This window comes from Glycine soja, chromosome 4 (assembly GCF_004193775.1).
Source record: "Glycine soja cultivar W05 chromosome 4, ASM419377v2, whole genome shotgun sequence".
NCBI classification, from domain to species: Eukaryota; Viridiplantae; Streptophyta; class Magnoliopsida; order Fabales; family Fabaceae; genus Glycine; species Glycine soja.
Genome location: NC_041005.1, coordinates 12,394,456 through 12,421,365, shown reverse-complemented (window position 1 = coordinate 12,421,365; position 26,910 = coordinate 12,394,456). Strand labels below are relative to the sequence as shown.

The following is a 26,910-nucleotide window of genomic DNA, read 5'->3' as shown; positions in this document are numbered from 1 at the left end:
TGACACCTTTTTTTTAAAAATACTGAAAGTACTCTGCCTTCTCCTTCCCCCAGCCCTGTCTCTCTCCCACAGTCACCCTCCCTTCTCATTTTTCTATCTATTTTCTTCTCTTTAAAGCCACCTAGATGTTTCTTTCGTTAAACCAAAATTAAAGTATGAATTCCAGCTTAGTATCAAAGTTGTAGATAACACTCAACATTTTGTTGAAATTAACTACCAAATGAAAATCAAAATATGGATTCCCAATGTGATAGCCTCAAAATTGCTTTGCTCTAGGAAGAGTTAGTTGCCTTGCTATTTGGATTGTGCTGCTCATCATCACATGTACAAATGTTTGTTACCAATTAATGTTTTTATTACTTGTTCACTGCCATTAATGACAACTGATATATGCTATACAAATTGTGTTCATGATGAGTGAACCTTAGATTCCCGTTTGAGACTGAATGCAATGACTCTTGCGAACAGTTTGCATTAATCATTGTATTAAATCTTGAATTGTCCGTTTGGACAGTTTAGGGAGACTGATATTTTTATGGTAGATTTATGCGTTAAGGTTAATCTCATTTTGTTTAATTTGATTATCGGAAAATTAATTTCACCGATTTCATGTCGTGTACTTGGAGACCAATGCGAAATGCTGCCGAAATTTTGTCAAATTTAACAAAATAGAATTAACCTTGACGTATGAAGCTACCATTAAAAAAGGTATTTCTGAATGGGATAGGGCCACACCTATAATAAAAAAGTGAGATTTTCATGCATCGAATAACTTTGTGAGTATCACAGAGTTATTATTTAGATAGATCAAAGTTGGATGAATGAAAGTCACATGAGTCCTGCATATGAGGAAGGCGTCAAACAGTTCTTGCAATTTGCCTCCAAAAGAAGTCGACCGGATGAGGACGGAAAATATTATTGTCCTTGCATCAATTGTTTGAATGGAAGACGACAAATACTGGATGATATACGGGAGCATCTATTGTGTGATGGGATTAAGAAAAATTACACCACGTGGATATGACACGGTGAATTGACAGACATGCAGAGAGAGTCCCAATTTGAACCGTTTGATGTAGAAATGTGATATCGCTTGGAGGATATGATTCGTGACTTTGGACAAGAGTCTTTTCAGCAAGCACATGCCCCTATGTATGATACAGTGCAAAGTCATTCAAAGAAGCCTTTGTATCTGGGGTGCAAGAATTCTTTGACGCTGTTGTCGGTGATGTTAAGTCTGGTTAACATGAAGGCCAGATATGGGTGGAGTGACAAAAGCTTTAGTTCACTGCTTCAAGTAATGCACGATCTGCTTCCAGAGGAAAACACATTGCCTAAGAGTTACTATCAGGCGAAGAAGATACTGTGCCCAATGGGTATGAAATATCAGAAGATTCATGCTTGCCCGAATGATTGCATACTTTACATACATGAATTTGAAGAAATGTCCAAATGCCCTAGGTGTGGGGTATCGCGGTACAAAGTCAAGGATGATGAAGAGTGTAGTACTGATGAAAACTCAAAGAAGGGACCCCCAGCGAAGGTGTTGTGGTATCTGTCGATCGTTCCAAAGTTTAAGCATCTTTTTGCTAATGGAGACGATGCTAAAGACCTTACATGGCATGCAAATGGGAGAAACTGCGATGGAATGGTTCGTCATCCGGCTGATTGCTACCAGTGGAAAAAGATAGATCATTTGTTTCCGAATTTTGGCAAAAAGGCAAGAAATCTTAGACTTGGAGTAGCCAGTGATGGAATGAATCCATATGGAAATTTAAGCACTCTACACAGTTCATGGCCAGTTCTACTAGTAGTTACAATTTGTCTCCTTGGTTGTGCATGAAACAAAAATACATGATGTTGTCTATGATGATATCGGGCCCAAGACAGCCAGAAAATGACATTGATGTTTATCTAAGTCTGTTGATTGAAGACCTGACAAAGTTGTGGGACGAGGGGGTTTTAGTGTTTGATGGGTTTCGGAATAAGACTTTTCTAATGCGTGCAATGCTTTTTTGTACCATTAATGACTTTCCAGCATATGGGAATTTGAGCGGTTACAGTGTTAAAGGTCATCATGCATGCCCTATCTGTGAAGAAGACACAAGCTACATACAACTGAAACATGGTAGAAAAACAGTCTACACCAGGCATCAACGTTTTCTAAAACCTCATCACCCTTACAGGCGATTGAAAAAGGCATTTAATGGAAGTCAAGAGCACAAAACTGCGTCGATACCGTTGACTGGTGAACAGGTCTTCCAACGAGTTGAACACCTGAATACTACATTTGGAAAGACTCAAAAGAAGGAAAAAAAGTAAGACTTGCATAGGGAAGAAGAGATCGATTTTCTTTGATCTTCCGTATTTTTCTGATCTGGATATTAGACATTGTATTGATGTTATGCATGTGGAGAAAAATGTATGTGATAGTGTCATTGGGACGCTCCTTAACATTCAGGGCAAGATGAAAGATGGTTTGAATACCCATTAAGATCTAGCTGAGATGAGTGTACGATCGCAGTTGCATCCAATGTCTGTTGGTAAAAAAATATACTTGCCTTCAGCTTGCCATACTTTGTCCAAAAATATACTTGTCAGTGTCAGCGCCGAGTGAAAGTCCCCCAAGGATACTCTTCAAATATTAAGAGCTTTGTACAATTGAAGGATCTTAAGTTGGTAGGGTTAAAGTCTCACGATTGTCACTTCTTGATCCAACAATTGTTAGCCGTGGCCATATGAGACATTTTTCCTAACAAAGTTAGGTTAGTCATAACTCGTCTTTGCTTTTTCTTCAATGTCATATGTAGCAAGGTCCTTGATCCTGTGAAGTTAGATGAGTTGGAAAACGAGGCTGCTATTATACTGTGCTAGTTGGAGATGTATTTTCCTCCTACTTTCTTTGACATCATGATTCACTTAATTGTTCATTTGGTCAAAGAAATCAAATGTTGTGGTTCTATTTTTTTACGGTGGATGTACCCGGTTGAGCGATACATGAAGATCTTAAAAGGGTATACGAAAAATCTACATCGTTCAAAAGCATATATTGTTGAAAGGTACATTGCAGAAGAAGCCATTGAATTTTGTTTAGAGTACATTGAAAAGGCTAAACCTGTTAGACTTCCTAAGTCTTGGCATGACGACAGAGTGGGCGGTAAGGGTTCAAGAGGATTGTATGTGATGACTCCAAGTGTAGAACATTTGTTACAAGCTCACTTGTATGTGTTGAATAACAGTAATGAAGTATTGTCATACATACTTCAGCATGGAGGTTTAGTCAAAGAAAGTAATCCAAAAATGTCGAAGAACTGGGTCTTGAAAAAGCATAGCAAGACTTTCCTTGATTGGTTTAAAGATACAATCTTTGCTGATGAAAATGCTTCGGAAACGTTAAGAAAGCTAGTAGGTGGACCTAAAAGAAATGTTTTAACTTGGCAAGGATACGACATAAACAAGTATTCCTTTTATACAAAAGCACAAGACAAGAAAAGTACAATGCAAAATAGTGGGGTCACCCTAAGGGCTGAATCTCAACACTTTGCTAACACCGGTGTGCGAACCGATGATGTGGGATTTACGTTGGTAGATCTAAAGAAACTAGCTTACCAAAATGACCTTTTCATCATGGCAGAACAAGCAAAACAACTATTTTATGTTCAAGACCCTTGTGATGAAAGGTGGTCGGTGGTTTTACACGGGAAAACAATTGGTGTTAATGTAGAAAATGATAATTCATACATTGATACTTATGTTAGTCCTTTGTCCACACAAATGTCGCCTAACATCGTCGGAGAAGAAGTTGACAACGTTCATGCTAATCGTAATGATCATGATGAAGGAGAATTAATTAACATCGTCAAATATAATTTTCTTATTATGCGTGCAATGATTTGAGTCCATTCATTTACATAACCGATTACAATTTTTTGATAATGTTAATTAAGTAATGTTTTTTTCTTTGTAGGCAGATGGCTACTCCACCCAGCTCTCCTCTTCCTCCTCCTACAGAAGCAACATCACAGTCGTTGTCTACTTTGAAGTGGACAAGAAAAGTCACACGGCTACGATCATTGGCAACTAGACTAGCTGGGGATGACAGACCGATAGTCCACGTTGATCCTACAACCAGGAAGACCGACGGTCCACACAAGAAGAAATTAAGAACATATTTGGGGATTGTCGCTCGTGATAAGGTCGACGTGACACACGGGACTCGGAAGCAAGTCCATGCTGCTCAAAAGGATTTGATATGGGAGGATATTCAGGTACTTTAGTTTTCATCTTGCATATTGTTTATTAGCCAAAAAATTTCATTTATTAACAATAAAACCTAATTTATTATTTGTTAGGCTGAATTTGATATCCCTGAAACATCTGACGTTAGGACAAAGAAGAAAATACTTCAGACTGTGGGGGAGAGGTGAAGACAGTTTAAGTCTAACTTGACGTCAAAATGGGCACTTGCAGCTAACAAGGACAATGTTGATGACACTGTATGCGAAAAATACGACATTAGAAAGGAGAAATGGACCCAATTTTGTCAGAGCCGCAGAGACCCCTCGTGGGAGGTATGTACATTGTGATTTTCATTGTTTTCAAGTTTAAATTCACTTCTTATAATACATTGTAATCATGAGTTTCATTAATGTTTAATTTTTGCAGGATGTGCAGAAAAAGGCACAAGTCATCCAGAAGCAAAACACTGCCCCCACGTGTTGTCTCGTGGGGGTTATGAATATTTAGAAAAGAAGCTGATGGATGATAAGAGAAAAAAAAAACAGGAGGAAGCTGCTCAATCAGGAAGCACTGAAGTCGTGATTGATCCTCCATCTCCCATTAGACAACATGTGAAGTGAAAGATGGCCCGCACAAAAAAAAACTGGCCAGATGACGTTTGAGGCAGCAAAGGAAATTGTTGAAAAGATTGTAAGTCACTTTTAATTAATAATCATAATTAGTTATGTTTATTTTGTCACAATCTTTGGCATGCAAATGTGTTATGTACAAGATTCGTTAGAGGAGCAGGCGTCAAAGGGTTCGTTCATCCCCCATGTACATCAGGATGTCCTGACTACTCTCATTTGGCAACCAGAACACCCTGGTCGTGTGTGTGCTGCTGGAGCCGGTGTGACTATCAAGCAATACTTTGGACCAACTCAACGGACCTCCCGCACTTTTTCCTTCATCGCTCCTAAAGAACTAGAGCAGCTGACTCAAAGAATCAGGGACCAGCTAGAGGAGTTGATCACAGAAAAAGTGACTCGACAATTGATGTTATCCTTCAGCCAGATGCAGTCCTAGTTCCAGTCACAGATGCAATCACAGGGACTTGCACTGCCTCCAGAGCCTGAGGTTGGTCCCTCAGCTACTCGTGTCAGCACAAAGGGGAGTTGTGTTGATCCGTCAGCGACCAATCCAAACGGTGACTTAGACAGATGCGGGTTATACATTGAAGAAAATCCTCCCCGCCTGGTTGCCCTAGGAAAAGTTTATGAGGGATCCACAGTCATTCACAACATCTCTTTGTTGCATGATCAAGTGAAGGTTGGTTTTGAGGAAGTTAAAGATGCAGATGCTCCCATTCCTGTACCCACTGATGAGGTTATTTTAGTGGGGCAGACACTTAACACCTTCCTTGTTTGGCCAACACATCTCGTCAAACATTTATCAGAATAGGTATTCTTACTCTCACTATGATTTTTTTTTCAATTGAATTGTTCATTGTAATTAAATTATGTTAATTAACTATGTTGGATAAACAGGGAGCTGTGTCTCTAGCAAAACCTTCAGATAGGTCGCATCCTGAGGTCGATGATCCCCTATATCTGATGACATTGACCATCCCGCAACTTTTTTTGAAGTCGTTGCAGGTTATGTGGGATGCTTCCCTGTTCAGGCTGTTTAATTCAGACTTCCCCTTGTACATAAAGCATGAAGATCTGTCTGAAATAGCACACGGTGGTCAATGGCTTAGCATCTCTATTATACAGTTGTGGATTTTGTAAGTCAATTTAGATTATTGTTAATTACCTAAGTTATTGTTTTAAATTCATACATAATTTACTTTGTGTTAACAACAATAGGCATATGATTGAGACAAATATGCGATTGGGGAATTTCGATGTGTATGGATTCCTTGAGTCACAGTCCATCTAGAGATCTAGGCAATCACAGTTTGAATCAGAAAGTTACATGAAGAACTGGATGCAGAGTTCAAAACGGGATGTCTACCTGGGAGCCTACCTGAATGGGTAATTAAAACTGTACAAATGAATTTAAATAATGTATAATACTACAATAACCTATATTGGTATCCACTGCAGTGCACACTGGCAAATGGTTGTCATTTTGTCTAAGGAAAATCTTGTTATTTGATTTTGTTCCTTGCATAATAGGCCAAACAACTATATGAAAGGAATAATTAACAGGTTAGTGTTGTTTTTCAATACATTTGCATTGGCATTAGTCAGCAACATCAATATTTTAATGTTCCTTGTATTCAACAGTGCTTTGAAAGGACTTGACGATACTCCACAACCTAAATCCAAGGTTGTAGGTGCTAGGTGGATTGTTGTTAAAGTAAGTAATTTAAACAATGCTTTTACTTATATATATTTTATGTCTGTGTACACTAATTTGTAGTTAATGTTGAATATCTAAATTTCATTATGTATTTAGTGTAATAAACAAAAAGGAAGCACTGAGTGTGGCTATTACGTAATGCATTGGATGTCAACTATAATCTTAAGAAGTTTTAGGAATAACTGGGAAATGGTAATTTTTTTTTCAAAAAAATTTGATTTTCTTATCATTGGTATTGTATTATTAACTTATGTTTTATTTTATCATGCAGTGTTTTAATGATGTTAGACCATTGGAATTAGACACATTGAAGGCGCTTCGCATCCAGTGGGCAAACTATTATCTCAAAGTTAGAAATGAAACTTAGTTTACTAACTTGTAATTTTAGTTAGGATGTTAGGCAACTTAGGATGTTAGACAATTTTGTAATTTTACTTTAATTCATTTGTTTACTACCTTGCTTTACATTTTTTACAATTGATGTAACCTTTTAACATTAATTGAATATTCTTTATTCATAGTTATTAATAAATTTTTTTATTGATATATAGTTAACATCAGTTTTTGGAAAACCGATGTTAACATTGATAGTTAACATCGGTTTTTTTCAAAAACCGATGTTAACTATCAATGTTAACATTGGTTTTCTAGAAAAACCGATGTTAACTTCCAAAACATTAACATCGACTTTCAATAAACACCGATGTTAACATTGATAGTTAACATCGGTTTTCCAAAAACTGATGTTAACTTTGTTCGTTAATATCGTTTTTCTACAAAAATTGATGTCAATTTCCAACGCTGCTATGAACATTGATATCTTTATTTTGTGTGTAATTCTTATTATATAACATCAGTTATTTAAATAATCGATGTTATCATTTTTATGTTAACATCGGTTTTCGAAAACCAATGTTAACGTTAATACTTTCAACTTCTTTACTTTCAACATTGGTTAATAACCGATGTTGAAAGTCTTAAATAACCGATATAAAAAACATATTTTCTAGTAGTGATGATATAAGACTCATTATTTTTTTATTAGTACTTATTTATATTTATTATTTTTCCTAAAATAAATATATGCATAAATTTGGTTCTCCATTTAAGTTATATTTAATCTAATTTTCATTCATATACTAAAAAAAAGTACAAGGGTAGTGATTTAAACCTCACCCTCACATTAGTGTTATGTAACATGTGTGTTAAGAGCAATCTTTTAATTTGTTAAAATTTATTTAAAATTATATAATCATTAAATATGATATAAGACTCATGATTTTTTAAAATAAAATTTCTCTTCATGTCTGTAACACCCTACTTTTTGTAAAATAAATTAAAAAGGTTTTTTTTTATAAATAAATAGTTTTAGAAAAAATGATGAGATTTTTATAATTAAATAAATAAAGAGAAATAACTATATTAATTAAAATAATGATTTGAAGAAAAATAAAAAATATATTTTATTTATTCATTTTATAGTAAATAAAATAGTTTTTGTTTATAAATAATAAAAATAAAAAAATAGAGTAAATGGCTGGGAGTACGCTAGCTATAAATAGAGACACGTTAGGTCAGTTTTGAGTTTTTAGACTGACATACGTCTCTGCTTCATCTTCCTCTCAATCTCATTTTCCCTTCTTCCTCTTCCAAAATCCACTCCTCTTCTCATATACACCCAAACCTGTCTCAGTAAAATGACGATCCCGGACTTGTTAACCGTTGGATTGTCATGAAAATTGAGCACCAAGTTCGGAAATCATTTTTGAACATTCTCACCGTTGGAATTTGTGAAATTGGGGTGATAGAAATGCCCTTCGCATCGTAGCTTTCTTTTTCCCGCATACACCCAAAATTTATCTCAGTAAAACTATGATCCCAAACTTTTTAACCGTTGAATCATCGTGAAATTTGGAAACCACCTTCGGAAACCATTTTCACACAGTCTCACCATTGGGATTTTCAAAATAATGGTTTTACCTTGAGAAATTAGTCTCGCACGTTGACAGTTAAATGGAGGTTACAATCTCTTCCCCTTCTCTCTAACGCTTGGAAACCCTAACAGCAAACAAAGGAAAAGCTTGAGCAATCTTAGGGAACTACTAGACATGCCACTATCACTGCCGAACTACACATGTGAGTCCACTTAGAGGTAAGAGATGAGTTTATCGCAATTGAGGTTAGAATAAACATGTGTAGGAGTTCTTAGAGGATCAAATTGAGGTTTATTTTGGGATGTTTATTATATTGTAATTCTTCTTGTATGATTATGTGAAATTTTTTGAGGGATTTTACTCCCGGTGTTGTGAGAAACATTTTTGTATAATTTGTTTGTGTTTTGGATAAGATGAGTGTGATAAATAGTTATATTAAGATTATAATATTGTTATTGAGATTGAGTATAATTGCAAAGTTGAACATGTGTTAATTTGTGAGATACACGTAAACATGTGATAGTGGATTGTGACATTATGAGATGTTAAATTATGAACATGAGATTTGGTTGTGAATAAGTGTGTGGTTAAAACTTGATATGACAATACCTTGTTGTGAGCTGTGAACTATACAATAACCCGACTGATATTTACCTTAAGAAAAGTGTTTATGCATAGTGTTAAAGGGAAAATGTAGGATTCCTAGTTAGGAACCTAAAGTGTTAAATTGTAGCGCAATGTGTTAAACGAGTTTGAAACTCGAGTGTGAGGTCATGGGTATTGTATAATTCATGAGCAGTGTCTGTGTGCAAAAAAAATATTTTAGGGGTTGAACCTGAATCAGGAAGGTAAGACCCTAACGGATTCTTCGGAGTCTAGGCCTTGGGGGTAAAGACACTCGGTTTGAGTGCTCTTTTAAGCATATGTTGATCCCATATGGTTGCAGCATTCTCGTAAAACAGAGTGACCCTGACTCGTCACTTTATGATTTTACTTAGTGAGAGTGACCTGACATACCTATTGTGAGGTGCGTCTTGTTATGTACTCATAATTTTTTTAGCCCATATATTAATATCATAAGGGATATAAGTGAAAAAAGTAATTAACGTTACATCAAAAAGCTAAAATGATAATTATTGTTGAAGATTCCACATCAACTAATAGTGAGACAAAAATAATATACATAAATGGGGGACAATCCTTATCTTACAAGCTGGTTTTGTAAAATTGAATTAAGTTTATAACCGCATTTTAAAAATGATTTTGAGATGTTTTTTTACTCGATGATTATTAGTAGAGTGGAAGAGTATATTCAAATAATTTTTAATCGAAAATGGAAAAAGATTAATATCACTAAATAAATGTGTATGACTGTGGTATTGATTACATATCTTATATTCAATGTTGTACAATTTTTTCATCTTTCTAGAAGGAAAAGAGTAAAAGACACGTTAAAAATACTTCAGCATAGACGATTTCCCAACATGGCTAGTGTTTCTAGTATGCCTTAATCGAACTTTTTTACTAGGGGAAAAAATTTACACAATTTATTATGACTTTTTTTTTTAAACTGAAATCGTATAATTATTTACAACTTCGGTTCAAATATTTTTTTTTACGACTTTATAGTCATAATTTTTTTTAACTGAAGTCGTAAAATTGTTTACGACTTCAGTAAATTTATGATTTTTTTTTGGTTTTACGACTTTAAAGTCGTAATTTTTTTTTAATTTTTTAAAGGTTTACGACTTTTTTTTAGTTTTTTTTTAATTTAAAAATGTTTACGATTTTAATTTTATTTTAAATAAAAAATGTATAAAACATATTTAAATATATAATAAATAATATTAAGTTGACTTACTTATTAATATATTTTTTTATGATTTTATTTGATATGTTATTATTTTATTTTAATGTTTTATTATTTAAAACATGTATATATATTTTTAATATAATTTATTTTAAATGATTTTTATTTAAAGTTTAAAGTTTATTTAAAACACGACATTTGCTGAATTATTGAAGTCGTAGAATACCACACGACTTCACTATTCATAATGAATTTAGGGTTTGTATTCTTAAGCTTTCTTAAAAATATATATTTTTATTGAAAGATTATTTAAACTTTAAATAAAAAAACATTTAAATTAAATTATATTAAAAATATATATAACATGCTTTAAATAATAAAACATTAAAATAAAATAATAACATATCAAATAAAATCATAAAAAATATACTAATAAGTAAGTCAACTTAATATTATTTATTATATATTTAAATATATTTTTAAAATTTTTATTTAAAATAAAAATAAAACCATAAATAATTGTAAATTTAAAACAAAAACTAAAAAAATAGGTTTACGACTTCAAAGTCGTAAACCTTTAAAAAATAAAAAAAAAGGTTTTACGACTTTAAAGTCGTAAAATAAAAAAAATTATAAATTTATTAAAATCATAAATAATTTTATGACTTCAGTTAAAAAAATACGATTTCAAAATTGTAAAAAAAATATTTGAACTGAAGTGGTAAATAATTTTACGACATTAGTTAAAAAAATGAAATAAAAAAGTCTTAACAGGTGTTATGACTTTTAACTTAGAAGTTATGATATCTATTACGATTTACTCCATTTTGAGTAATTTTTTTAAAATATACCCCAATTGAAAAATTGTGTAAATTTTTACTCTTATATGATAAAAAAAGCTCCTTAATTGTCGCTAACAAACATTAGTGAAGAGACTAAAAATAGCATTCTAAGTAAAGCTGTTATAATTCCATTTTCTCCCCCTTAGTTTTCTTTTTCTTTTTTTGATGAAAAACCAAAATTGGACTAAACTCCAAAGTTTGTCTTAAAAAAAATTGGAGGGGCATGCATTAATTTCTAAGAATGTAAATAGATATAGCTTTTTTTGCTTACACAAATAAATAAACAGTGATATTAATCAGTACCAATATAGTAATTAATAAGAAAAACACAAATTCATTATTAACCAATGACACTCACATGATCATTTAAGAAGGGACGGGTTTTTTGCCGTACAAAGGTCACATATGAGATTCGTTAGAATTGCGTAAACGATTTTCATACTGGTTAGCAATTTATGATAAGAAAAATGTTTGGTCAACATCTAATATCTAATATGTTATCTAATACTTAAGAAAATAAAAAAATATAAAAAAGATAGAATTTATAATATAATAAAAAATAAGAAATATTAATGAGATATTTAAAATTATAAATGATTTATATATCTCTACTTTTTACCATAATAACTACTTCAAATTCTTTTATCCTCCAACTACTTTAAAAGTTTAAATTCTATATCCACTAGAAGGTACTCTGTTCAATAATTGTTTTGTTGTCCTGAACTTGACAATTGGCATGAGTTCTTAGCTGAATCAAATGACTGGGATTTTTCTCCCACTAATTTTAATTTTAATGCTCACTTGACGGAAGAGGTAAGTGCCTCTTTCTTTTTAGAGTATATTAACATTGATTTTGATGAAACTATCTTTAAACATTTTACTGTACATATTAATATAAATGTAGTATAAGATAAATATTTATTTTCTAAATTTATATTTGTTGTAACAATAGTTTATAGCAAATCGAAAAAATTACTGGCTGAGTCGTGGACAATGTCGCTTTCTTTAAGATGTTTCGTGGCACTGCCAAAAATTGTGCAAGCAGACTATCAACCACGACGTCCCCAGGATAAAACAATCCAGATCACTGTATAAGATTCCCATTGCACTGAGGGAACCTTTTCTAGAATTACACCCTCTTGTATGACTAGAAAAGTCACTCTAAAGTCACCCGAAAATATGACTTGAAAAGTCACTCTAATAGCTAACTGAAAAATATGACTTGAAAAGTCACTAATATAGCCAATCGAAAATATGACTTAAAAAGTCACTCTTATAGCCAACCGAAAAATATGACTTGAAAAGTCACTATTATAACCAACCGAAAATATGACTTAAAAAGTCACTCTTATAGCCAACCAAAAATATGACTTTAAAAAGTCACTATTATAGCCAACCGAAAATTTTAGAGCGACAAAAAGAAAGAGGGAGAAGTTTGCCGGAAATGCATCGGCTGAAATATGAGAGGGAGAAAGAAAAGTTGAGGAAATGCTTCTCAACTGGGGCAAGGAAAAAAGAAGAAAGAAGCTCTCTATATATAGGGAGTGAAACACTATTCAAGTGTTTATCCTGAGCAATGTGGGACTTGAAGCCTTTTTTCCTTTTTTTTTCTCTTTTTTTTCAAACTTTCATCCACATTCTCCTTTGTTCTAACAATCCCCCACTTGAAATTTGAAAAGAAAATTTTCGAGGATTTCATAAAATTGTGCATAAACAAAGGTGTCATACAACTTGAACCTTTGCATAGTGAGTAAGATTCAGATTTTACTAGAGTGACTCGAAGTCTTGAACTCTATCTCCGACATCAAACCACACACAACCTTTTCATAGGTGTATTCTATAAAGCCCGTGCGTTAAAGGCCATGCACGTCTATCCCGGTATAGTGAACGCTCTAGAAATTTTTGCCCAAAATTTCATATGAAGCGACCCCCACTTAAACATTCACATAGGTGAGTCTATCAAGAGTACTCTTGTAGCCTAGGTACTCCACTCAACATAGAGTATAGATCTCATTAAGAATTATGAAATTTTTTTTCCTAACTCATCCTCTTGTTACTTCAGGAATCATGCTGCTTTCACTTATAACAGCATGTTCATCTCATATCACTTCATAACTTGTTATTACCCATTGAATCTAGTTCTTGGGATCTCCAGTCATTTAGGTCGGGTTACCATCATGAATGATCATCGTAGTAAGGGCAATAGTCCCATTCTTTTATAAATGTAATGGACTTTCTCTCTAGCTAATCCTTTCGTCAAAGGATCTGCTAAATTATCATCAGTGCATACGTGATCCACTCTAACAGCTCCTGTTGAGAGTAATTCTCTAACAGTGTTGTGCTTACGACGCATCTGTCGTTTCTTACCATTGTAATAACGATTCTCAATTTTTTTTGCAATAGCCGCGATACTATCGCAATGGATCAACACAACTGGTATCGGTCTTTCCCATAACGGAATCTCTGCAAGTAAGCTTCTCAGCCAACTTGCTTCCTCACTAGCAGTTGCTAGTGTTATCATCTCAGATTCCATAGTGGACTGAGCTAAGATAGTCTGTTTCTTTGACTTCCGAGAAACAGCCCCACCAGCTATGCTAAATATATAGCCGCTGGTTGCTTTGGAATAATCTGAAAGAGTGTTCCAATCTGCATCGTTGTATCCTTCAAGTACAGCGGGAAACCTTTTATAATGTAATCCAAGGCTTATGGTTCTTTTAAGGTACCTCATTACCCTTTCAATAGCGTGCCAATGCTCCTTACTAGGTTTATTGGTAAACCTGCATAATAATCCCATAACATAGGCTATGTCGGGTCTAGTACAATCAGTGGCATACTTAAGACTACCAATGATACTTGCGTACTCATTTTGTCGTATACCTTCACCAGTGTTCTTAAACAGTTTTACACTTGGATCATATGGTGTACTAGCAGGTTTACAGTCAAAGTAGTCATATTTCTTTAAGATCTTCTCAATGTAGTGAGATTGATCCAGAGAAATTCTCTCTTTTGACCTAGTAATCTTAATACCAAGGATTACACTTGCTTCTATAAGGTCTTTCTTATCAAAGTTGTTACACAACAATGATTTAACATCTAATAGGTTTGTAGTTAGGAGGCAAGTCTACTAAATGCCAGGTCTTGTTAGATTCTAAAGAATCCATCTCATTATTAATGGCTTCTTGTCACAAGTCAGCATCCAAAGAAGACAAAACTTCTTGGAGGTTTGATGGATCCTCCTCTAATGTATAGGTCATATAATCGGGCCCATACTCTTTAGCAATTCTTGCTTTCTTACCTCTTCGAGGCTCAATATCTGGTTCTGGTTGTGCAAGATTTTCACTACTAATAGCAAAAAGATAACTGGATGAAGTACCCCCACTATTCCTTAATTTAAAAGAAAATCAGAAACCAGATTCTTTCTCATCTTTGGAGTATGCATCACATCTTTGAGAATCAAAGTCTTTCCAGAGGTTAACTTCAGTTCAACATCTCCAGTTCCAACAACAGTAGTGGTGTGGGAATCTCCCAACAACACTTTCTTATTTTCAACATTCGTGTATGTTTTAATCATAGCACGATCATAGTAGACATGGCGAGAGGCGCCAGTGTCTACCCACCATCCATCTGATCCTCCAATCATATTAATCTTAGTTATCACAACTATGTATGACTCTTGAGCATTTTTCTGTATCTCATGGGATTGAGACTCTACTAATTTATCATTAGTCATTTGATACTTGAGGTAGCGGCTAACAACATACTTTTTAGTCCCAGCTTCCTCAGTATCATACTTCTCTTCCAAAGCCAGCCAAACTAATTTGACAGACTTATATAGGCTATAATAATCATAGAGATCATCAGCTAACCCATTTAGAATGAAATTATTGCATAGGTAATCATTTTCATTCCAAAGAGCTAATTCCATAGTCATTTTATCCTTCACTTCCTTCTCAGCATCCTCAAGTACCACCGGAATATCAGTGTTCAAAACATAAACAACTTTTCTCATAGTTAAATAAAACATCATCTTTTGTTACCAACGTTTGAAATGATATCCTTCAAACCTAAAAGGTTTGTTGAGGTCATTGTTGTTCGAGCCAGTAATATCTACGGTAGCCATAGCAGAGCCGAAAACGTCTTAAAATTGTTGTAACAATAGTTTATGGCAAACCGAAAAAATTACTGGTTGAGTCGCGGACAATGTCGCTTTCTTTAAGACGTTTCGTGGCACTGCCAAAAATTGTGCAAACAGACTATCAACCACGACGTCCCCAGGATAAAACAGCCCAGATCACTGTATAAGATTCCCATTGTACTGAGGGAACCTTTTCTAGAATTACACCCTCTTGTATGACCTGAAAAGTCACTCTAAAACCACCCGAAAATATGACTTGAAAAGTCACTCTAATAGCTAACCGAAAAATATGACTTGAAAAGTAACTATTATAGCCAACCGAAAATATGAATTAAAAAATCACTCTTATAGCCAACCGAAAAATATGACTTGAAAAGTCACTATTATAGCCAACCGAAAATATGACTTAAAAAGTCACTCTTATAGGGAGTGAAACACTATTCAAGTGTTTATCCTGAGCGATGTGGGACTTGAAGCCTTTTTTCCTTTTTTTTTTCTCTTTTTTTTCAAACTTTCATTCACATTCTCCTTTGTTCTAACAATATTTTTGTTATATGTTAATATGTATGGAAATGAATAATAAGAAGAAAAAAAATAGTGAATAATTGATATTTAAGATAAATAAATTGTTAGAATTTCTATTTGTTAGTAATTTAACTTTAACTGGATAGGTAGAACTATTTGTGAAAAAGATTGAATTTAAGGATTAACAGTTTTGGAATTAAAGTTAAATATATTTGTTTACAGAAAAATTAAAAGTTTAAATATCAATGGAAACAAAATAAAATTTTAAAGTATTTACTTAAAAAAAAATTAGCAGAGTTGAGTGCTCTTCTCCTTATTATGATTTTTTTTAAGAATTAATTTTCTATCCTCTAAACAAACCGGCCAAATTTTGTTTTCAATCTTAAGGACAACACAGATTCACAGAACGAATAAGTTTAGTGTTAATTATGGTAGTTTTTTAAAGAAGCAATATATTAAATATTAAAAGATTAACACAAAGTGATATTAATAATTTTGATTCTCTACATGAGTATCTTTCTTTATAGGTAATTTTGGCCAATATTTTATTGGATAGTTTTGACACTTGTTACAACAAGAATTGAATCTTAATTTATCACATTAGGAGAGAGTAGCTAGCTCCAATCCCATTGGCAGTAACATCTATAATTATTAAAGATTAAAGTAATTTTTTTATAGTTTAAATATATCTAGTGACAAATTTGTAGCACAATTGTACCGAGATTTCTTGGCCAAAAAAGGCAAATGTTTGATATGAAGTGGTGGACAACCACAAGATGCAAAACCAACTGATACTACGAGCTGTATGGGATGTGAATTAGACGTTAAAGGAGAAAGAATAGCCATAGGTGGTTGGTTACAAACTGCACTTACATTTCATGATTCCAAGTGTTTGGCAACTAGGCACCTTCTGCTTTATCCCTATTTTCTCACCCAATAACTAATAATTAGTTTAACTAGCTAGTACACTTTTATAGTAATTGTTTTCACTTTTACTAAATTTTATTTTGAATACTAGTATTTTTTTTTCATTTTAAACTAATGAAGATTTGAAAATCCTTATATACACCAGATACGTCTAGCTCAATAAAATGATGTATAAGTGTTATAAATTTTTTAGTATTATTTTCATTTGATTTTTACTTATAAAAAAAAATCCTTATATGACTTTGTTACTAACGTTAATATTGCACTGCATTATGACATTCTTACTTAAGTAACATAATTGAAAAAAGAAGTGACATTTCACCGTATTTGAACTTGTGTTACAGGAAAAAGAGGCATTTCATGTAAAATTAACCACACTAAAATAAATAATACTATGCCAGTGCTAATTAACTCCTCTAAGAACCAAGGTCTTCCCTATCCAACAACGCGGTTACTCATTTCCCAAAACTAATAACTACAAGGCCAGCTGTTAATTGTTGTAGTGAAAGGGCCAAAAAATGGTGCCAACCCAACCCCTAAAACTGGAGTGGAAACAAACACTACAAATAAGAACCATTTTAAATTTACAACTTAATAGGGATCCATTTTCGGTGTAATTTTGAAATTCAATTTCTGTTCTACAAAACAATAATTTGATATGAATTTTAAGATAATTATAATAAAAATAAATAAATTTATTGCAGGTGATTTTTTTGCTGGATATATACATGAGTTTTTCTCTCTAAATATTTATATAATTATTTGTAATTAAATGATAATATAAAATTATATCACTGATAGGTAGATTATTTATATAAAATTATATATCTTCTATAAAAAAAAATCATCCTTTATATAACTTTAGATGATTATAATAAAAAAATAATAAATTTATCATATATATTATATGATGATTTGTATTTAGATCATAATGTAACAAATTTTTAGTATATATATAATTGCAGAAATGGTTAACCAGAAAGAAACATAATCTATTCTATCATTGCAACATAGCTCCTAAAAGAAAACAAAACAAGAATTTCCCGGTGTAATCATTGATTAAAATCAAATTAAAAAAAAACATTGGAAACGGAATGAATAAGTGTCTGAAAAGAGAATTAAAGATGGGATATGTTTGTGTGTCAAAGATTCCTTTGATTTTTTGAGGTCCACCACCATTTGTCAATCATCTCTCTTTTTCTCTTCCACCTTCCCCACAAAGTCCTTCCTCCCCTTTTGCTTTAACATTGAACAAGAGTGGTAATAATTTATTATCTTCCAAATTAACAACAATGCCATAATTAAATTTAATGTATTAAAAATTCATTTATTTATTTTTACATATAAAAATTTGGGTTCTCTTTTTGTAACTATTCTCCATCCTTCTTCTCTTCCTCCTTTTCCTCTTCAACAACACAATCATTTCAATTTTTGTATATTTTGGGACAATTATTTCAAATTTCAAAACACACAACACAACACAGCCTGAGACAGACAACAAACAACTGATAACAACAACATGGTAAGAAAACAAAGCTGGATCAAATTCCATTAATCAACAAAACCCAAATAACTGGTTGGGTCGGGTTCGGGTTTTTTGGATCCGCTTCTCTGGTTCAACCGTTGTTGTTGTGGTGATTATAGTGTTCTCTTTCATTTTTCTCAGCAATTCATTGTTCTCTAGGTAAAACTCATTCATCATTCTCTCTTGTCTGTTTTTGTGTTTTCTCTCTCTCTGGTTTTGTTCCCCCCCCCCCCCCCCCCTCTATTTTTGTTCTGTTTTTGTGCTTTTTACCTTGTTTGTTTGGTGATTTAAACTATTTTGAAACAATGTTGTTTGTCTCTTTTCATGAATTCGGTCGTGTTTTTTGTGTTCGGTTTTGTCCCGTTTTTGGTTTTTTTATTATTTCTTGTTGGAAGGGACTGAAAGAAGATTAAAAATAGGATCTTTTTATTGATGATTTTGAGACTCTGTCAAATGGTGAATGAGCAAAGTGGGGGGTATGAATTTTTGGAAATTTTTATTGTTAAAAGCATTTGTCCTATGATGATTTATGTTGGCAGGGTTGTCTTTTATTTTGTCAGCAGATTAAGCAATCTGCATATATGTTTGTAAACAGAATCATTTACTTTTTTTCTTCTCTTTTGAGTGGTTGTCATTTTGTGTTTCTGGTGCTGAAGGTGGGGTTTCTGTGTTTTTTTTTGCCTTATTTTTCAGAAAATTTGGTTTTTGCAGGTTAGGTGTTCATAAGGTGAGGTCTGAATGGCTGGGATTGATGATAATGTTGGCCTTACTGGTGATTGGGGTCTTGCTAGCCCAAGTCCAAGGACCTTTTTTTCCAGAATGTTCGAAGAAGATAGTGTGACAAGATCAATCTCAGAACATTCTGGAAGTGGTAGAACTGGGGATCTCTTTTCGGGACATCGTGAGCCTAGTGAGACAGGGAAAGAAAACATGAATGATAGGGCACAAGATGGTGATTCTGGAGCCCAATTGACCGATGTGAGTTTTCAGACCGAGCAGAAGTCGAGCTCCCGGGGTGGTCTTGTTGAAAGAATGGCTGCTAGAGCCGGGTTTAATGCTCCAAGGTTGAATACAGAAAGCATTAGATCTACTGACCTTTCGCTTAATCCCGACATTCAGTCTCCGTACTTGACAATCCCGCCTGGTCTCAGTCCTACTACACTTTTAGATTCTCCAGTGTTCCTTGCAAATTCACTGGTGAGCTTTGGTTTATTTGTGTTGCGGATTGTTTATTTGTTTATCAAATTTGCTATTTATTCTCTCAAACCACAAGGAAAAAAGGGGGAAATAATAGAAGGAAGGGATATAGAATAGATCCTAGTTGTGGCTGTAAGCATACAACACTACAAAGCACAAACCATTATTGTTGCTCCTGAAGTCCTGGTGTGTATGTCTGATAGGATAGATAACGGTATGCATGTCTGTGTATTTAATTCTTTTATGTAATGTTAATGTTGTAATTTGGACAATATGAGGATTCGTACGAGGTTATTCTTTCAATTTGAATAAGCATTTTATGAGGTGATCTAAAGTTTTCCTATGACCTTGTCTGATTCACTTCTGGAATTTCCATGCTTGCACTTTCTTATGTTTCTTTTCTGTCTTTTCTTAAGCTCCTCAAATTTCATCAGGGGCATGCTGTTTGGTTAATATGGTAACCCTTTTCTGACACCATAGTTTTGAAACATCCTCTAGAACAGGTTAAAAAATGTCATGTCTTGTTACTTTTTCTTTTCAATATACTTTTTGTAACAGTAGGTGGTGCACTCAGACATAGAGTGTATAATTATATATAAATTATGTTTGTACTTTAACTTTGAAAGAGCTGGTAGGACCCTGTTGTCTTGGTAATGGTATGCGACTGTGCTTAATATTTGATTTGATTTTCATCATGTAGTGCTACTCACACTGTTTAACTGGGAAACTATAAACCTCTTGGATTCTTGCTGCTCTGCATGCCATGCAATGATACACTTTTTATGTTCTGAACACATGGTGTCAAATGTAGTTTTTAGAGTCCTAAGTTATCACTTTTCCTTTTTGAGGCACCAATAGTGGTCTATCTGCTGTTGTAGGAAACTGATTCCTGGTTCTGTTGACATCGTTCTACCTCCTATTGAGTTATGAATCTGTCTAATTTCAGGCACAGCCTTCTCCAACTACCGGAAAGTTCTTGTTCATGGCAAATGGCATCATGAGGAACTCAGAATTATCATCTGATGCTCCAGAAAAATGTAAAGATAATGGCTTTGATGATATCTACACATCATCCTTTGCTTTCAAGCGTGCAACAGATTCAGGCTCTTTTTATCATGGTGCTGGAAGAAAAGTAAGCACATTCTAATAATCCTTTTATCCACTGAAATATATTTATTCACAAATTACTCTTCAAATCAACATTACATGTCATTTGTACACACATTCATTGGGTGTTGTGCAGTTATTGATAATGATTCAAGTTAGATATCTTCTGATGCACATAGTATGGGATTTGTAGTGAGTTGAGTTGACACTTGACAGCGATGTCTTGGCAATAATATGTTCATCAATTTCTTCGTTTTGGTCATTTGGTTGGTTCTCTGTTTGCAGATGATAAATCCTACTACACTTCCTCAACAGTCCCTTCCTGGTATTGAGGTTTCGGCTCAGTCTGAAAATTCTTTTCAATCTCAAAGTGTTGATGCTGTCAAAGCTCAAACTGAGAACAAAAGTGGTTTTCGTCTTCAGGCCGACTTTGCTGAATCACCTCCTCAAAAAGATAATGGAATTAAGATGTTCTCAGCTGATCAAAGGGCTTTTGATGTTGTTGGCGGTGGCAATGAACATTCTACACCAATTGAAGAGCAAGTAGATGAAGGAGATCAAAGAGGCAATGGAGACTCAATGGCTAGTGGTGTTGGTGGTGCACCATCTGAAGATGGATATAACTGGAGAAAATATGGCCAAAAGCAAGTGAAGGGCAGCGAGTACCCTCGAAGTTACTACAAGTGTACACATCCAAACTGTCAAGTGAAGAAGAAAGTAGAAAGATCTCATGAGGGCCACATAACTGAGATCATCTACAAGGGAACACACAACCATCCAAAACCTCCTCCAAATCGTCGGTCAGGTATAGGTTTGGTTAACCTTCATACTGACATGCAAGTGGACCACCCTGAACATGTTGAACCACACAACGGTGGTGATGGCGACTTGGGATGGGCTAATGTACAAAAGGGAAACATAGCTGGAGCTGCTAGTTGGAAGCATGACAACCTTGAAGCCGCTTCATCAGCATCCGTTGGCCCTGAATACTGCAACCAGCAGCCCCCCAATTTGCAGACTCAAAATGGTACTCACTTTGATTCAGGAGAGGCAGTGGATGCCTCATCTACTTTTTCTAACGAAGAAGATGAAGACGATCAAGGCACTCATGGTAGTGTATCATTAGGTTATGATGGGGAAGGAGATGAATCTGAGTCTAAGAGAAGGTACTTGTCTTTAAGTTTTAATTTTTCTAAACTAATATTTATTTGTCTAACATATTGAAATCAATGAACTACTTTCTCAGGAAACTGGAATCATATGCAGAGTTGAGTGGAGCTACTAGAGCCATTCGTGAGCCTAGAGTTGTTGTACAGACTACCAGCGAAGTAGATATCCTCGATGATGGTTATCGGTGGCGGAAATATGGACAAAAAGTTGTCAAAGGAAATCCCAACCCAAGGTAGTCATTCTCCTCCGATATTATCTGTGCATGCACATATGTTATACAAACAATACATCATTTCATTTGTTACAAAGCTGAATGTAGCTGTTTTGCTGCAGGAGTTACTACAAGTGCACAAATGCAGGGTGCACAGTAAGGAAGCATGTGGAGAGAGCATCACATGACCTTAAATCTGTGATCACTACGTATGAGGGAAAGCACAACCATGATGTTCCAGCTGCTCGTGCCAGCAGTCACGTCAATGCTAATGCTTCCAATGCAGTTCCTGGCCAAGCTTCTCTTCAGACCCATGTTCACAGACCTGAACCATCTGAAGTTCACAACGGCATTGGAAGGCTTGAGAGGCCTTCCCTGGGCTCATTCAACCTACCCGGGAGGCAGCAACTAGGACCTTCCCATGGCTTCTCCTTCGGTATGAACCAATCCATGCTATCAAATCTGGTGATGTCAGGGTTGGGCCATGCGCAAGCAAAGCTTCCTGTCATGCCTGTTCATTCATTCTTGGCAGCGCATCAACAACAAAACCAACAACAACGTGCGGCAAATGATTTGGGTTTCATGTTGCCAAAGGGAGAGCCAAATGTGGAGGCTATTCCTGAACGTGGTGGCCTTAACCTGTCAAATGGCTCATCAGTGTACCAAGAAATTATGAGCCGCATGCCTCTTGGACCTCATATGTAAAATTTTATTCCCTGATTCTTTAAATAAAAACTAATGTTTACATCTTATATATATATATATATATATATATATATATATATATAATGCCAAGGCATACATAGGTGGACTTTTCATTATTAGACTCTTTTGTATTTGACATTCTTCAACACATGTCAAAGGTATATGTAGTTTATTTTTCTCATTTATTGCATTCAAGAAGTCCAGGTCAATTTAAGAATTAGTGGCTATGACTATGATAGATTGTGTTCAATTAAGAACTTGGTAGAACCTTTATAGTGTGTTTGGATGGAGCAATTCAACAGGGGAATTCATTTTTTCAAGGAATTTAAAATGATTTATGATAAAATAGCTTGTTTGGATAGAATATTTGAAATATTTAATTTTTGATAATTTTATGAATCATTTTAATTGACTAAAATAGTGAGATTTCAAATTCTCTCAAAAAATATAGAATTTGAAATTCTTTTTTCAGAAATGTTCACTCTAACTGACGTTCTTGCTTGTGACTCTTCCTCGCTCAACACTCACAACTATAGGTGACCAAAGCTTTTACGGCTGACATCGACATAAGTTGTTTTTCACTGACATTGGTTGAGATTTTCAGTCAGAATTTTTTTATATGATGTCAACCAAAACTATTTTTTGTCGATATTGGCTAAGATTTTTTTTAGATGATGTTGGTTAAGGTTATTTTCTCACTGACGCCAATCATGAGAATTTTTTGTTGATGTTGACCAAGGATTTTTTTGGTCGTTTTCATTCAGGTTTTTTCAGTTGATGTTGACCAATGATTTTTTTGGTTGACGTTGGCTAGATTTTTTCTACTAACATCGGTTATGACTAACTTTTGAGTAGACACCTGTTAGGATTTTTCAGCCGACGTCAGCTAGGTTTTTCCAGACAACATTAGTCAAAATTATTTTTTAGCCAATATCGACTAGGGTTATTTTTTAGCCGATATTAGCTAAGGTATTTTGGCTGATGCCAACAAGATTTTCTTAGTCGACGTCGGTTAGGATATTTTTGTTAACATCGACTAGAATTTTCTGACTAACATCAGCCAGAGCTATTTCTTAACCACATTAGTTAGGTTTTCTGGTTGATGTTGGCTAGGGTTTTTTCTGCTAACACCAGCTAAGTATTTTTGACCGACATTGGGTATGATTATTTTTAGTTTACATTGATTAGGTTCTTACAGTCGACATCCACTAGAGTTTTTTCGATCAACATCTGTCAGTGCTATTTTTTAGCCACCATCAACAAAGACTATTTTATAATCGACGTTGGGTAGAGTTTTCTGTCCGACATTGGTTAGGACTATTTTTTAGCCAACTTCGACTAGGGTTTTTCGGTCAACGTTGACCAATGATGTTTTTTAGCCGACATTGGGTAGATTCTATTGGTCGGCATCGACCAAGCTATTTTTAGTCGATATTGGGTAGATTTTTTTTGTCAACGCCTGCTAGAATTTTTTAGGTCGATGTTGGCTAAAAATAGCCTTGGTTAATGTCGTTCGAAAAGACCCTAGCCGATGTCGGCCAAACAAACCCTAGTTGATGTTGGTAAAAAAAACCTAGCCAACATCAGCTAAAAAATAAACTCAACCAACGTTAGCCGAAAAATAGCCCCGGTTGATGTCAGTTGACAAATATTCCTAACATACTTTGACAAAAAAAACCCTATTTGATGTTGACCAAAAAATAGTGTTAGTTGATGTCAGTTTAAAAATATCACTGATTGTGGTCAGACAAAAGAACCCTAATTAAAATTATCAATATTTTGTATTTTTAAATTATTAATATTTGAAAAATAGTTTTTAATTAATATTTCAAAATTAGATTGTGTTTGTTTTCTATAAAGTTTAGTATTAAAATTTCATCTATTTAAAATATATAATTAAAATTTTACATATGGAGGAAATTGAATTTCCATATCCAAACAAAAAATTTAAAATTGAAGAAATTTGAATTAATTTATCCAAACAAAGTATTTGAAAAATAAAGGAAATTAAAATAAAAACAATTCAAATTTTAGGCATTTCAAATATCCTGGAATTTTAAAATTTCTAATCCAAACAGAAGGTTATTTTATTAGATTCAACACAGATTAAGTCACTTGATAATAGAATTTAATTATGTTTTTTTTTTTGGCAATATCTTTGATAATTTATACAAGATTCGCGTGTCTTAGTCCACCCATTTGTCTAAAGAGCTAGAAAAGTCTCTGCATTACGACTTTTGTTTTGGATTCTCTTAATGGTTTGACCGGTAAACAGAAAAAATAATTGAAATTAGTTGTATCTAGGCATACGTAAAGTGTGGTTGAGTACTTAACTTCCATATCTGTTTTGTACTAACTTTATTAAATTGAGATTAGTCTATATTTTTTAATTAAAAATCAATTCCAAATTACGAGAGATAATCAATAATGTAATTACCCTATGTTTTTTTTTTTTTTGGCATTTCTTGGGTTGCTACCGACAACTTTTTCTAACGCAAGTTTTGTCAAAACAAAATTTAATTTTCACCCAACGAATGTCGACAAAGGCTAACAATTGTACAATTAGTTTGCTACCTATTTGCAGGCATTTTAACCAAGTTGAACAGAAGTAACTAGTAAGATAGTTTGGCTAAATTTATTTATTTTCAATTTCTGCATTGACTATTGTTGTTAGTAGAATTTACTCACGATGGTATTTCTTCGTATATTCTTCCATTGTACGGTGGTAGATGTATTTGCAAATATATTTTGACATTCAAATTAGCCGTGCAAGGGTAAGAGCATGTGTCTTAAAGTAGATTGAAATAAAATTTGTTTATCTCGACCTTAACAATCTCTTTTATAGAAGTGAAATTAGATGATAAAATTTTAATTTCTCTTGTAAGATTATATAAATATGAAAATATATGATTTTATTTTATTTTTTCTCTAATAATAGATGATTTCTAGTATTTGGAGATATCTCTATCTTTCTAGAAGATGGAAATTTCTTCTTACCTTAATTAGATTTCTCATCTTCTTTAGATTTCGAGTAGATTATTTGGTTGATCATAGGAGCCTTATTGAATCTGAGTAGTACAACTATAATTAATTTTGATAGCAATAAAAATGTTTAACTTTTTCATTTAAAGAGACTTATGGATTCATGTTAGGTATATATAAAAAAAATGGTTTACTTGGTAATGAGTATAATGCCTACTTCAAATTTTAGCTACGTCAACAACTTTAATGCAGGTTTTAACCACGACTTATTAATAAATAAAAATTACTAAAACTGTCCAACTTTTTATTAGATTAACGAAGGGGAAAAAGTAATTTGAAAGCATATTATGTTTCAAGCAATACATGCAAAATTTGATAAATTAATTAAACAATGATAACTGATAGGTTGTGTTTGTGCTTACTTCTTTTTAAGACCCGTAAGTGGCCTACATCCTTTATGAAAAAAGAAATATAATTTGGTAGAAAAAGAAGTTCGAAACAATTGACTGTTGTTGTACATAGGAGTGTGTTATGACATTTGCACTTTTTTTTTTTTTTACATTTTTGTTTTACATCACCTAATTTGGAAAAGGAAAAGCGTAGGTTTAAATATGCATTTTACTTATATTACCAAAAGAATAAAGGATATCACAAAAATTATATTAAATATCATTCTCCTATCGCCACCCAAAAATTCTCAATAAAGAAGTTTCAATCCTAAAATCCCTATCCATTTAAAAACACACACATACACAAACTACAAGAAACAAGAGCGGAGCAGATCAAACCATGAAAAATGTGAGGGTGAATCCCACTAACCCATGTGGAGGTGTGGTCCATCCAATCCCTCTCAAACAATGTTGTCATGATTTGAACCCCACTTATCAATATAATGTGCATCATCAATGATTCCCCTCCGTATTAAAACTTCCTACTCCTACACCCATGCATATAACAATCCTTACATCATGTCTAGAATGCACAATTTATATTTGTAACAACATTCAATCAACACCATCTATCCAAAGTTGATAAGACAAAACAAAGTCTAAAGAGTTTTAAAGACCATGGAAAAGAAAGCCAAAAGTTCAGCTTGTAGATTGGTCAATTATTTATGCCTTTTAAATAGCCAGAGAAGCCACGCACCCATTGCTAGCTAGCTAGAGTCTCCAACAATCCTACCTTGTTTTCCATTTTCAAATAAAATGCAAAATTTACCTCAAGCAAGGTGTCAAAATTGATGAACAGAAAATAA

General features: G+C 33.7%; 1 protein-coding gene and 1 pseudogene across 2 annotated transcripts; both read left to right on the top strand.

Moving 5' to 3' along the window:
- Window positions 1-6,092: 6,092 nt before the first annotated feature.
- LOC114410562 lies at window positions 6,093-6,952 on the top strand (annotated as a pseudogene).
- An 11,172-nt stretch (window positions 6,953-18,124) lies between these two features.
- LOC114409364 (probable WRKY transcription factor 2) lies at window positions 18,125-22,989 on the top strand. Of its 2 annotated transcripts, none has more exons than XM_028372795.1 (6): window positions 18,125-18,280; window positions 18,995-19,480; window positions 20,427-20,612; window positions 20,873-21,753; window positions 21,834-21,989; window positions 22,091-22,989. In XM_028372795.1, exons 2-6 carry the CDS (start codon window positions 19,022-19,024, stop codon window positions 22,671-22,673), a joined length of 2,265 nt encoding a protein of 754 aa, XP_028228596.1. In that variant the 5' UTR covers window positions 18,125-18,280; window positions 18,995-19,021; the 3' UTR covers window positions 22,674-22,989. The 2 variants fall into 2 exon arrangements, with proteins under 2 accessions (XP_028228596.1, XP_028228594.1); XM_028372793.1 differs by having other exon boundaries at window positions 18,125-18,442.
- The last annotated feature ends 3,921 nt before the right edge of the window (window positions 22,990-26,910 follow it).